Source organism: Anabrus simplex, chromosome 2 (genome assembly GCF_040414725.1).
Source record: "Anabrus simplex isolate iqAnaSimp1 chromosome 2, ASM4041472v1, whole genome shotgun sequence".
In the NCBI taxonomy this organism is placed as follows: Eukaryota; Metazoa; Arthropoda; class Insecta; order Orthoptera; family Tettigoniidae; genus Anabrus; species Anabrus simplex.
This window is the reverse complement of record NC_090266.1, coordinates 635115010-635128628: the sequence shown is the minus strand read 5'-3', so window position 1 is coordinate 635128628 and position 13619 is coordinate 635115010. Positions and strand designations below refer to the sequence as shown.

Below are 13619 nucleotides of genomic sequence, written 5' to 3'. Positions count from 1 at the left end.
CCAGTAAGGTTACCCAATTGTTAACTGGGGAAGTTCCTCCCAAAACTGATCAACCCACCACGGTAAATGTAGGTAGCAAGGAAGTGCCTCCTAAGGGAGAAGTCAATAGGAAAACCGTTGGAGCTCAAACAACCTCTGCCCCATTGGACAACAAATCTGAACGCCGTATCTCGTTGAATAATGTACGTTCTGAATTAACATCTTTACCACTTAAACCTTTACCTACTATGTCACCTGGGTTCAGCAGCTTGCCTCATCCATTAGCAATGTTGCTCAGAGGTATCTCTAAGTTTTCTGTTAACACTACCAGTGAAGTTATTTCATTCTTAAGGTTTTTGGTTGAATTTTAGGATCATGCCCTTGTTTTTTCTCTTTCCCCATGTCAGATTTTGCAAATCATCTATCCCTATGCAATTGGTATTCTCTCAGACAAAATAGTAAGAGCCATTGCCGAGCAATCATCTATTGAAGACTTCCACGCCTACTTGCTAGCTAACTTCATTCCGGCTAGGGCCAGGTCTTCACTTATTCAGAAGTACTATTATCGTGTACAGCGGTTGGATGAAAACTTGGCAGATTAAGTTCTATACTAGGGTGTTTGCTCTTCACTTCCCTGAGGATCAGATTGTACAAGCTATTGTGGAAGGTATCTCACCATCCTATAGGTCATATTTGTGTTTCGCGGCGTGCCCGCAAACCTCTGAACTCGAAGCATTGGCCGTCTCAGCGGAAGGAGTTAGATACGCCGATTCCTTGCGTGTCGCGAAAGAAAACCCTCCTTCTTTTGGTAATCCTCGGCCTCCACCTCGCCGACCAGTCACACCTCGTAAATGTTATGCTTACGGGTCGCCTGACCATCTTCGGAACAAGTGCCCATCAATCAAGTCTAGTGGGACAAGGAATGGAGCTGGTTCATCACAAGGCTTTCTCACATATCGCCAAGAATTGCCCAAATTTGAATAGCACCCCCTCCTGCTCTACTTCTGGTGCAACTTCCACCAATGCCAATAATAATAAGTGACTAGCGGCTTCGGCTGAGTCGACTAATTCTGCTTCCCAAGGCTCAGCCCCTGGTAAACAGGTTGAAAATTCAGGGAAAATTCAGTCCTCAAATTCATCTTTTGAATGCCCCAAAGAATGTCTTAGGATTGCGGCGGATACCCCCGCACCTATGAGTGTTTTCTTTTGTATAAATCATTGTAAATTCTTTAGTAAGGTGTTAATAATGGGTAATCGCCCAGAAGTGTTTTGTTAATATTATTAAGTGCGACATGATGCATGAGTAAACCAATATGGGGCCATGAGGCTTTTCCATCGCCACGAGACAATGGAATTCTACACAGGCATGAGTACACATATTTGATATATTTGGGGATTTTATCGCAACAAAACGGGACTCAGGGTAAATTAGGTTACTTAACGTAACACATTGATCGCTTCCTGAATCCATGATTTATTTAAGATAGACGGACGAACTAATTTACATTAACGTGATTATGGGTTAGACTAATTAATTGAATTTGTTTGTTGTATATATTGTAAATATGGGATATTTCTTTCAATTAATGCATGCTGTTTGTGAATACTTTAAATTCATTTCAAGTGTTAGATTTTTCTTTTATGCTAACCCAGTTTATTTTGATTTTTCCATCAGCACGGTGATTATTTGTACCTCAGTTAGGCATATTTGTTACCAGACAACCCGATTATGAAAGTGCCAGGGTGTGTAAAATTTGTGTTTGCGTACGGAAGGTCATGAAATATTATAATAATAATAATAATAATAATAATAATAATAATAATAATAATAATAATAATAATTCTTTGTGAGTGGGCAAGTTAAAGTGAAGGAAATAATAATAATGCTTTATAAGTTCGCAAGTTAAAATATAATAATGATAATGCTGTGAGAGTTCGCTGGTGAAAGTAATAATCAATGTAGAGATAACATGTGGCATAAAAGACTAATTCGGGCAGTAAATTTGATTTTTACGTATACTGTTGATTTCACGTTTTTGGACTTTATCATAACCATTTGTTTAGAAGTGATAGAGGCACGTGTATAGGATGGTCACGTTATGTTGAAAGCCCAGAGTGGTTTGAGCCCATTTTTGAGATTAGAAGCCTTGCGGGACGAAAATCCGGCATGAGGTGAGAATCGAGCCGTACTGTTTTTGATGATGAAAAAGATAAAACTCGATGCCTAAGACGATAAAATGTCGATTCCAGTGTTACGAGTGGCAGAATCCATGCACCGAGGATTAATTAGTATATTAAATGTTGAAGAGTTCCAATGGAATAAATGGACTTCAAATGAAAAGGAAGGAATAATTTAGCAATCGCAGGCATTGGATGTATTTGCCCAGCCGCGATGCGCCATGGGATTTGAAATGTGTCTTGGGAGGACATGGTGCCCCCATAAAATTAACGGCAGTACGGAAATGAAGGTTGCGGTTCCGAATACCGTGGTGTCCCGATCGATGTAAATCGGATCTTGGTGGTTCACAATGGGACTCAACATATGTGAATAAATTCTAGAGAGTGAAGATAAAAATATAAAACTTTCCATTTTAATAATAATAATAATAATAATAATCCAAGTGAATCTTGTCTTAAATCAATTGCTTAGTGCCAAACTAGACCGAAATTGTAAAAGCTTATGCATTAACCATAAATATCGCTAACAGTAGTGTATCATGTAAAATTGAGCTATAATAACTGTTACGGAGATTTCCGTGGTAGGTAGAGGTGAAAGAAGGTGCGGGTGTGAATAGGTCTCCAACTACGGAATTAAAGTTAATGTAAAATTTAACAAGGTTATATTTTCTTTCCAAAATTCAGAAATAACAAGAATGGCAGGTACGGAGTAGCAAGGCAACAAAGTACAATTACAGTATTTACAGGATTTGGGCTTCAAGCCCTGAAAACACAATTCTTGAGCAACTAGCCCAACTTTACGATATACAAATTTCAACAACGGGGCAGAAGACCCCAATCAAACCCTGGAGCACTTGCTCCAAATTACACAGTAAAGCCTCCTCGAGGCATACAAGACTCAGTTTCCGGAAAAGAGCCACTCGCTCTCAAATTTAAGCCTCTCCCAGGCCACACCAAACTCCACCTTCAAGCTGTCCTCAACGGACATAAACACAGGGGTAAAATACCCAATCTACTGAGGCCTATTAGTGAGAAAAGGTTAATTATATGGCCTCTAAAATACCAACTTGAAAGGAGGCTCTCCGCACTCCTAATACACTTTATTTAAAACCTACTTGGCACTAGGCCGTTAATGCAAGGGCTAATCCCATACTACAGAGGTGACTTCAGAAAAGAACAATTTACATTATATTAACGAAGAATAGGTTGAGAAAAATAAGTTCACCTCAAAACAATATGATTGGGAGCTCGAGAGGGTTAAGCACTCTCTATCCCGATATGCAGTTTAAAGATGGAATAGATACAAGTTTCTTTACATTTTAAGGAAGGTTACATAATGGAAAAACTTCGGACCCGCCCCGAGAGTTAAACTGCTGAGCAAGCAAGAAAATAAGTAATTAATCGGCCATTACCTGGTTGTTGACCGCCGCCGAAGAAAGAGGTGCTTCCCGCCCCCTGCTATGTACTTTACACACAGAAAGATGGAACAGAAGTGGCGCAGAGACCCAGAAATCAGCAGTTTATATACTCTCGCGGAAGGTTCTAGGCGTTAGGGGAATGAGAACACCCGCCCACAATCACTTTATTAGAGAAAAAAGAGAAACCCCTACACAAGATGAAGAGGAAACACATTATTGGTGGAAAATTAAGTTAAGAAATTCGGGATTGGCTAGATTTAAAACAAGGGGAAAGAAAGGGTTAATATTGCCAACTTAAACAATGACTGAAAGAAATTTAGCAAGGAACAAACTTTTGAAATTAAATTTTCTCCAAAAAACAGTTCTTTCACTCCGCACTAGGGTGCACTATTGTTGATCTTCAGTAGTGTCCTCTAGAAGAGAAAGTTCACACTTCTTACTTCAAGCAAAACAAAAACACATCAAAAATGACACAGTTCAAAAAGTCCAAAATTTCCACATGGTGACATCTTCTGAGAAAGTAGAAAATTAATACGGTAGATAAAGTTCAGACTTCCTCCAGCAGAGGAGTTTCAACTAGCGCACATTTTAAATTAGCGGCGTGGAGGTGTACCGCCCGGTACAATAACAATAATAATTATTATAATAATTCGAAGAGGAATAATAGGAAGAATTTGTTCGATTAATTTGAGAATAATTATGGTGAGATCAATGTGAAATAGTAAATCCACGATAAATAAGTGTTACGAATATGATAATCTCTAATAATAATAATAATAATAATAATAATAATAATAATACTAATAATAATAATAATAATAATAATAATAATCAGCATCAAAAGTTGAAGAAGCAGAAGAACAACTTGCAATATTAATTTTGAAAACAATAACAATTATGATGAAAGGAAGTTAAGATATTTAATGGACGATGATTCAGTGTTACGAATAATAATAATAATAATAATAATAATAATAATAATAATAATAATAATAATAATCATTAATTTGTGCGGATTAATTATGAGGAAAAACGACCCTTTGTTTGAAACGTCGGCAAAGGATGATAAATGACGATAAATATAGGATGATAATTGAAATTAATGATAATAATAAAATAATTGATGGTAATCACAGAATATGCTAATGATCAGATAAAGAATGATAATGATAATTATTTAATAATCATAGGAAGATATGATAGGGACAGTCGCCATGTGTCAAATTGGTCGGAACCAGATTTTGGTTTTCCACGTAGGAAATTGTTGGCGGTATGTGCGGAATAACCCACGGACGGCACATGTCTTGATTGTGTGAGCATAGTAATGAACCTTTCTGTACGTCTTGTCGTATTGACAAATGTAAATATTGAGATAAGCTTTGAGTTAACGAGCTACATCTGGCATGTTTGTGAATCTGGAAATATAGGCTAGAGTTTGTCTGTACAATAAATTCCCGTTTTAGATACGATAACATTTCCACGGTGGGGATCCGGCCTACCAGAATGTACATACCGGAAGTGACTCATGTCCAACGGAACGTGGAGATGACAGTAAATAGTTACTCTCATGCCCTCATCTCCGAAAAAAGATCTCCAGCGGTGAAACGTCCACTCATACGGATGTGGATTCGATCCCCAGTAACCCATGGGGCGAATTCACCAAATATTTCACACTACCAGAGTAGTGAGGTGAATCCAAGTATTATGTCTTTTCTTTTTCAGGATGCAAATTTCTAAATGTAATAATTGTCATCGTGCGCAGTTTGCAAAATAAGTCAATAAATTGCTCCAAATTGCAATTTCAATAGGAAACAGTTTCCATATCTTATTATTGTAGTTAGTCCAGTTAGTCTAAGTTGACACTTCCCAGTCCTATTGTGGAGTCTATAATTAGTATCTATGAATGAGCCGTCCCTCTTTACCTTAATTTGCATGCCCTGTTCATCCCTGTGTTCATTTGGTGCGCCTATATATATATTTTTTTGTTATTGATGAAAATTTTTAACATCTTTTACGAACTTTTTTTTTTTTTTTTTTGCTAGTTACTCTACGTCGCACCGACACAGATAGGTCTTAAGGCGACAGGGACAGGAAAGGGCTAGGAGTGGGAAGGAAGCAGCCGTGGCCTTAATTAAGGTACAGCCCCAGTATTTGCCTGGTGTGAAAATGGGAAACCACGGAAAACCATTTTCAGGGCTGTCGACAGTGGGGCTCGAACCTACTATCTCCCGAATACTGGATACTGGCCACACTTAAGCGATGCAGCTATCAAGCTCGGTCTTTTACGAACTGATCACCCCTGTGATTAAGGCTAGTCTGGGACTCAGGAGGTGAGGGGGTGCAATATATATATATTTCAGTAGGACAATGACCCACATTTCAAAAGGTGTGAATGCCATTACTGGTACATTAAAATGCTAGTATTTAGTCTTTGAAATGTGACAATGTCTTGATGAATATCAGTCTATACTAACAATGTGATGCGCCAGCAGTCATAGCCCCTTCGATATTTCCTGGAAGGAACGACTAAGCCCGGCCGGGAACCTCCCCGAGGACATGCAGCAGTCTCTCCTCTACCGTTCTCCTAATCTTGTTTCCCCATGCATCTTCTCAAAGGTACAACAAGAATCTCTAGCAAAGCCCTGAAGTACAACAGAGGCTAGCCACGAACAGTCTGTTAATAACGGGAGTGGGACAGCAGTCATGCCGGCTATCTTCACCATCCCACCAGAGTCAGAGTATTGGCATATACCGAGCTGAGTATTACATAGTCTTACCATAAATATTGTCACAAACGTTTAAGTAAATTGACACAAAATGGTTAGAGATATGTTAATATCCTAATAACAAGTGTTACATAGATGCATTACGAACCATAACCACAAATAATTATTCAAAATAGCCACCATTTGCACGAAAGTATTTGTGGCCACTCATCACTGGCATTACGCAACACATCAACTGGAAATTCCGCAACTGCCTTCCGAGGAGGCTTTAAGCTTTCAATATTGGAATGTCTTTTCTTCCAAGCCACCTCCTGAAGCTTGGACCACAATTTGTAGTCCAAAGGGTTTCAATCTGGACTTGCAGATGGCCAATCTGAAGTGGAAATGATATCAGGAACATTTGCCTCCAACCACTGCTGGGTTGCCCGTGCCCTGTGCGCTGGGGCTGAGTCCTACTGGAAGCTCCAGTTCCGTCCATGGAAGAGGGTGTTGTTGAGATTCTTGACCGGTCCCTCAAGCACTGTCTCCTGGTACACTTTAGCTGAAGTATTGACTCCCTTTTCACAGAAAAGGAGCTCCGTTGTGCCCTCGAAGCTCACACCCCACCACACCATAACTAATGAGGGATGATGACCCCTCTGGATCCTTGGTCACCAGCTTCTCTAGAAGAATGGGCGTACACCCTGTCGTTTTGGGCGTTGAAAGTCTTCTCAACACTGAAAATCTTTTTATCCGTAAATAGGATTCGACGATGACCATTAGCTGCGTAACGCTTAAGTAAGCATTTTGATTTTAGGAGCCTCTTGCGCTTCAGTTCATTTGTCAGGAGATGTCCTTTGCGTCGTATGTAAGCATGGAGTCCCAGGTCAATGTTTAACGTGCGAGACATAGACATTTTTGATATCTGTAACTCACGAGCCATCACTGACTGTCTTCTTACCAGATTTCATCGCACACGAGCCGCCACTGCTTTGACGAGCTCTGGTGTTCGTACTGTGCATGGTCTTCCTTGCCGCGGGCGATCTCTCACAGTTCCAACCTCAACAAATCGATTTATAGTGCGGTAAACAAATTTCTTACTAATTTTCAGCTTCTGGAGGGTTTTGAAAATCTCCCCTGATGATTGCCCTACCTTATGTAACGCTATCACGGCCACACAATTCTCATACTCCCCCCCATTCCATCTTGAAAACTTTAAACTGACAACCGTACACTTCTGCAGCTCAACCAACAATGACTCACGCCTCACGATACCGGTTTTGTAGCCGCTCCCTCGTTCGGACGGAAGTACAGCCACCCTCAAAATTTGCGACAGTATTTATGGTAAGACTGGGTATATGTGTACAGTCAATAGTTTGTGTCCAACAGCATTAATACTGGCTGTAGTCATGTCGGAGTGTCGAGTGTGTTGGTGGGTGTAACGAGTACTGTGTGTGTACTCCCTTGGAGTCAGTGTGCGGAACATTTGGTTTGTCAGTGTTGAGTAATTCACTGTGCGTAGCGACCATGTGAATTTATTGTGTTGACTGTGTGAGTGACAGACTCTCTGGAGTTAAGGCAAGGAACAGTCTTGTGTTGTGGTGGTCAACAGCCAATGCTCAAACCCATCTGTGTGCAGCTGTTGAGCGAGGCAATTGAGCGGAGAAGGTGCAAAAGTAAAAGGTGAAGCCTGTTAATAAGGATCATAACTCCTTCCAGGTAAAGACTGCCCCAGCTTAAGTCCTGCTGTGAGAGACATGTAAATAGACAGCAAGTAATGGAATGTGGTCATTCATGGTTGATAATTTGTGTATTAATTGGGCCATCCTAGAATAAAAATAAATGGATAAAACAGTGTTTTATTCATATCAATAAATAAGGAAAGCTGCTGTTTATAAAGTATTCCCCGATGTCTTAAATATTTTGTTAAAATATTATTTTATTCATATCTTCACTGAGAAAGCAAATTAAGTTATACCAGTCAAGTTGAACTTTCCTGTTAACTTCATACCCCTGAAAATACGATATCCCCCTTCCCACCTGTTTGTGTTGCGGATAACCACACCTTCCGGGTGATGCTCACTTTCTGTGTGGGCAAGCGTACATAACCACATAATCTCAAATTCAGTGTAAAGGGACTTTCCGACCAACTGAATACTATCACAAATAGTTAAAATTCTCTAAGTTGAAAATATAAATGAATAATCAACAATTTAAGAAACTATTATAATAATTGTGTAATAATAAAGTGTGATCACCTGAACAATATCCAATACAAGACCAGCTCCAACCATGCCAAATCCTGCAATAAGAAAGGGAATAAAAACTTGTACTGCAATAGACAGGTGGCTTTCATTGTCGTTCGAAATTGGAGCAACAGCCAGCACCCTCGTCTCGACCAAATCAGGCACGTGTCCATTTTCAGACTCATCCACAAACATGAGTTCAACCCTCTCCACGGGCAGAACGCCACCACTGTCACCATCTGGCAGGGTCACCATGGCCTGGTGAGAGCAGCGGCTGTTAGTATCAGCAGTTATGGGTACATCCCCGCTGCCATGGCCTAGCCTGCAAAATAAAGGATAATATATGCTGTATAAAAGCCAGGAATATTCAACAATTAATGAATATTTTCATTATGGAATGTCAACAAAAGCAACAATCATTAAAGTTTCTATCATGTCAAAATTACATACATTTTTATAAAAACAATGTATATTTAGTGTAGAGGCTATCAAGTCTTATGATATTCAAATGAGGTAGGGAGCCTTGAATAGTTTTCATTCTTATTTTTAAAGCAACCAATTATTCAAAAAATTTGAATTTCATTCTTTTTTTAATGCTATTTTACTAGTTTGATTAACCCCTGATTGAGATATGAAAGCAACGCTGTGGAAGAAATAAAGAATAATTCCTAATTCTTGAACAATTAACTCCGTTGCTTGGTGATATTTTATAGCTGTATACAGTTTGGAGGATGGCCTTGATACCTGTCTCTCAAGTGGTAAAACAACAGGATGCTATTTTTTGCTAGCTGCTTTACGTCGCGCCGACACAGATACGTCTTATGGCGACGATGGGACAGGGAAGGGCTGGGAGTGGGAAGGAGGCGGCCGTGGCCTGAATTAAGGTACAGCCCCAGCATTTGCCTGGTGTGAAAATGGGAAACCACGGAAAACCATTTTCAGGGCTGCCGACAGTGGGGTTCGAACCTACTATCTCCCGAATACTGGACACTGGCCGCACTTAAGCGACTGCAGCTATCGAGCTCGGTAGCAACAGGATGAGCCAGACTGTTGGTATGTGGAAGAATTGATAAGTGTCACATTACATGCAGGATCTTCTATCTAAGAATTTTAAATAATGTTCGTGCAACATTCAATATGCAAATTGGAAATGAACGATTTAAAAAAAAAGAAAGGGGGAGAGAGAGTTTCCTCCGCTGGTGATCGTTTATTAACCAGATATGGTTTACAGTATCTAATCACCAGGCTGCACCTAGTGTACATATCAACCAAGACAGGAATATAAAACCTACCCTCCACAATACGATACGCTAGGATATTCTTTGTGCACTGCTAGGATACTATTTTCCAGAGACTGTAGGATAGCTTACTGCTGCATATAAGGTGAATGTTAATGTTTACTCCTATCATATACATGGTAGAAAACAACTCATTAATGGATAAAATGAGAGCCAAGTTAAGAGGAGGTTCATATTGCATGAGCTGGCTAATCTGTTTACCTAAAATCAGTAAGTTATGAGGAAACAATGGTTTTGTAACGATGCACACTCCAATGTATACAGTGGATCAATCTTATGAACAAATACTGAATCAGAAGCAATATGTTGAGAATAAGGCAAGGTCTTGACTGAAAACATAAGACAAAATTACCACCACCACCACCAAGCTCAGAAGATAGTACATCTACGATACATCACGAGCTTTTAAACTCTTATCTGATCCTAAGAAGTCAAATCAAATATATATATACCTTCAGACATAAACACATGCGTTTTCCACATCCTAACATTTTGCAAGCACTTATCTACATATTAAAAAAAAAAATTGCCCTGACTGACCGATTCATCATCGCCGAGCCAAAACTACTGGACATAAAGAAATGAAATTCTGGGGAACATTCATATTAAGACGTAGGTGCTCGCTAAGAGAGGATTTTTGGATATTCCGTTGCTAAGGGGGTGATAAGGGTGGTGAAATTTTAAAATGAGTGCATTTATATCTCAAAGCTTTAAAAGTTTATAGATGTAAAAAAAAATGGTATTTAGAATCTTCTTTAAAAATAAGGCAACCCGTATTTTTTTGTTTTCAGAAATTCCCAATAGGAGGGGTGAAAAGGGGTGAAAAATGGTTTGAATGCCTTTAATCAGGATACCGGTACTTAACATCTCAGAAACTGAAGATATTACAGACGTGAAAATTGGTACTTTTCATCTCTTTTAAAAATAAAGAAACCCGTATTTTTTTGTTTTGGAAAATCCAATTAATGGGGGGTGAAAAGGGGGTGAATTTTTAAAATGAGTATATCTCAAAACTTCTAATGTTTGTAGATGTAAAAATTGGTATTTAGAATCTCCTTTAAAAATAAAGAAATACGTATTTTTCTGTTTTCGGAAAATCCCAATAGGAAGGGCGGAAAAGGGTGAAAAAAAGGGTTGAATGCCTTTAATGAGGATACTTATATCTCAGAAACTGAAGATATTACGGACCTGAAAATTGGTATTGGAGTTCTCCTTTAAAAATAAAGAAACACGCATTTTCTGGTTTTGGAAAATCCAATTAATGGGGGTTGAAAATGGGGGGGTGTGACTTTTTAAAATGAGTGTATATATATCTCAGAACTGTTAAAGTGTACAGATGTAAAAATTGGTATTTAGAATCCCTTTAAAAATAAACATATATTTTTTGTTTTCGGAAAATCCTAATAGGAGGGGTGAAAAAGGGTTGAATGCCTTAAATGAGGATACTTATATCTCAGAAACAGAAGATTGTTACAGACCTGAAAATTGGTATTTGGGATCTGCTTTGAAAATATAGAAACCCGTATTTTTTTGTTTTTGGAAAATCTAATTTAGTATATTTAATGCAGCCAAATAGCCATAACAGAGAATATAGGTTACATTGATGGGTTACATATTTGCATAATCACTTATAGACATTGTTCTTCTTGTACAGAATTCAATGTGGTACTGTTCACACGTTTTTCCACATAGTTTGCACTCACAGTCTATACTTGGGTCATGGAAGTGTTTTGATTTGCAGAGTAGGTGATGAAAACCATGAACTGCTAATCTTGTAATGACGTGTCTTAATTCAAAATTAGCTTTTGTCCACGAGCGATCTATCATTGCCCTTGTGCCATAGAAGTCTGCTTGGACTTCTCTCTTCTCCGTCAGATTTGCTAGCAGTTTCTTTGATGCACCGGTGTTCGGTAGTGGCATACTTGTCCTGAGATCTTCTATGAGAAATGATTCCCTTGTGAGGAGATATACGAGTCTAGATCGTGTCGTTTTTGATACACCTATCACCTTCTTTATATAGTTCGCTTTCACCTTTTCCAAGGTTGAGAAGTTCCTCGTTGTTAAATGTGTCCAGATAATTTCAATGCCATAAGTCATTATTGGAAGAATTTTTACTCTGAATAGCAACATTGCTGTCTCCAGACTAAGTGATCTAATGTCTTTTATTTCATGCATTGCCATCATTGCTTGAGTTGCCTTTTCTGTGACATGTTTTGTGAAACAATATGCGCTCAATTGCAGGGTGATGCCTAAATATTTGAAGTCTGATGCTATCTTTAATTTTTTATCCCGAATGAAGGTCTCTGCTGAGGCGGGTACTTTCCCTCCTTTCCTGAACACCATGGTGTCTGTTTTTGAGATGTTTATGAACAGCTTGTTTTCGGAGCACCAGTTTTGGACATCATTTACAGTTTCCTGTAATTTTGTTATGTCTCTTGAGCCAATTACAATATCATTGGCATACGCGCAAGAAAATACTCCCTACTTTTGGGTAATTCTTAAGATATCTGCGGTTGCAACTATAAACAGCAAAGGACTCAGTGGGTCACCCTGTAGGACCCCGTTTGATTGAGCTATTGGATCTGATAGAGTGAGGTTATCCGAAACTCGTACTTCGTTCCATTGCAGTATTGATGTGATGAGATAGGTCCATATGTTGTTCGTGCCTAGCATCTCCTTAAGCTTGTCTATCACTAGCTTCCTGTTTATCAGGTCAAAAGCTTTAGTAAAATCTATCAAGATGGTGTAATATTTTCCGTTGTCTTCTAAGGCATCCCAGATTTGGTTTAGCAGGAGTTCAATAGTGTTTAGGGTAGATCACCCCTTCCCAAAACCAAATTGGTTCTCTGGCAAAGGAGTTGAATTTTGTTTAAGAGGATACTTACCGTATTTACTCGCGTATTAGACCACTTTTTCCCCACTTTTACAACCAAAAATATTAAAGGGGGGGGGGGGGGTCCAATATGTGATAACCTAAAAATTTTGTGCAACAAAGACATGACTTCTAGGCTATCAAGAGCTACAAAATGTACGTGTAAACATTCTGTACTATTATTTAACAAACTTAGAATGCATTTAAGTTATACTGGCTATTTTCGTCGGAAGGCAGTATTTCTAAACGTAAAAAGACAATAAATGGTGAACACGACTTTTAGGCCTACGGTAAATATAAAAGTCCGTTTTAGTTACTCATATCACGTTATTCGTTACATCTCATTAATTCCTCTGGTGAGGCTGACGTCAGGAAGATCATACGGCCGTAAAAACTCGCTACGAAGATTCGTCTCACTTCCTACTCGACCCCGTAGAAAAAAGGGATAAGGGTATCGTGTTATCATATAATTAAATATTGATACAAAAGATCTTAATGGCCAGTCATTTGTCTCTGTCAGTTCAGCAGTAGGCCTACCATACAATAAACCTGATCACTGCTTTCATTTGAATTATCGCCATGCGCCGCCGACTTCCCTGCCCTGCTACCGGCGTGTCGGCAATTCAAGTGACGTCATCTTCACTGCCATCTCGTCAGCCATGCTTCATTCTCTCTGAGCTTTGAGCCATGCACTGCAATCGAGAGCATACGAAGTCCCGTCTTTTTGAACCTTTTAAAAATAATTTTGTTCCCGACTATAGAGTCTAAACAGTGTGAATCTATTCCCAAATGGTTTCTGGAGATGGTCTCTGATATTCCCAGCAGAAGCCACTCCTTCCGAATAAAGTCGTGCTGTACAAGGCATGCCGACATGCCGAACCATCAGCTGATAACTAGCGTATGTTAAGAGTTGTACTTCCGAA

General features: G+C 39.1%; 1 protein-coding gene across 1 annotated transcript in view; it reads right to left on the bottom strand.

The window, feature by feature from the left end:
- LOC136864296 (solute carrier family 41 member 1) overlaps nucleotides 1–13619 on the bottom strand; it is a 190330-nt gene that overhangs the window by 157905 nt on the left and 18806 nt on the right. Inside the window, exon 2 of the mRNA XM_067141088.2 lies at nucleotides 8539–8848. Coding sequence (XP_066997189.2) covers nucleotides 8539–8781 — 243 coding nt within the window. The 5' untranslated portion in view covers nucleotides 8782–8848. The remainder of the gene's footprint in view (nucleotides 1–8538; nucleotides 8849–13619) is intronic.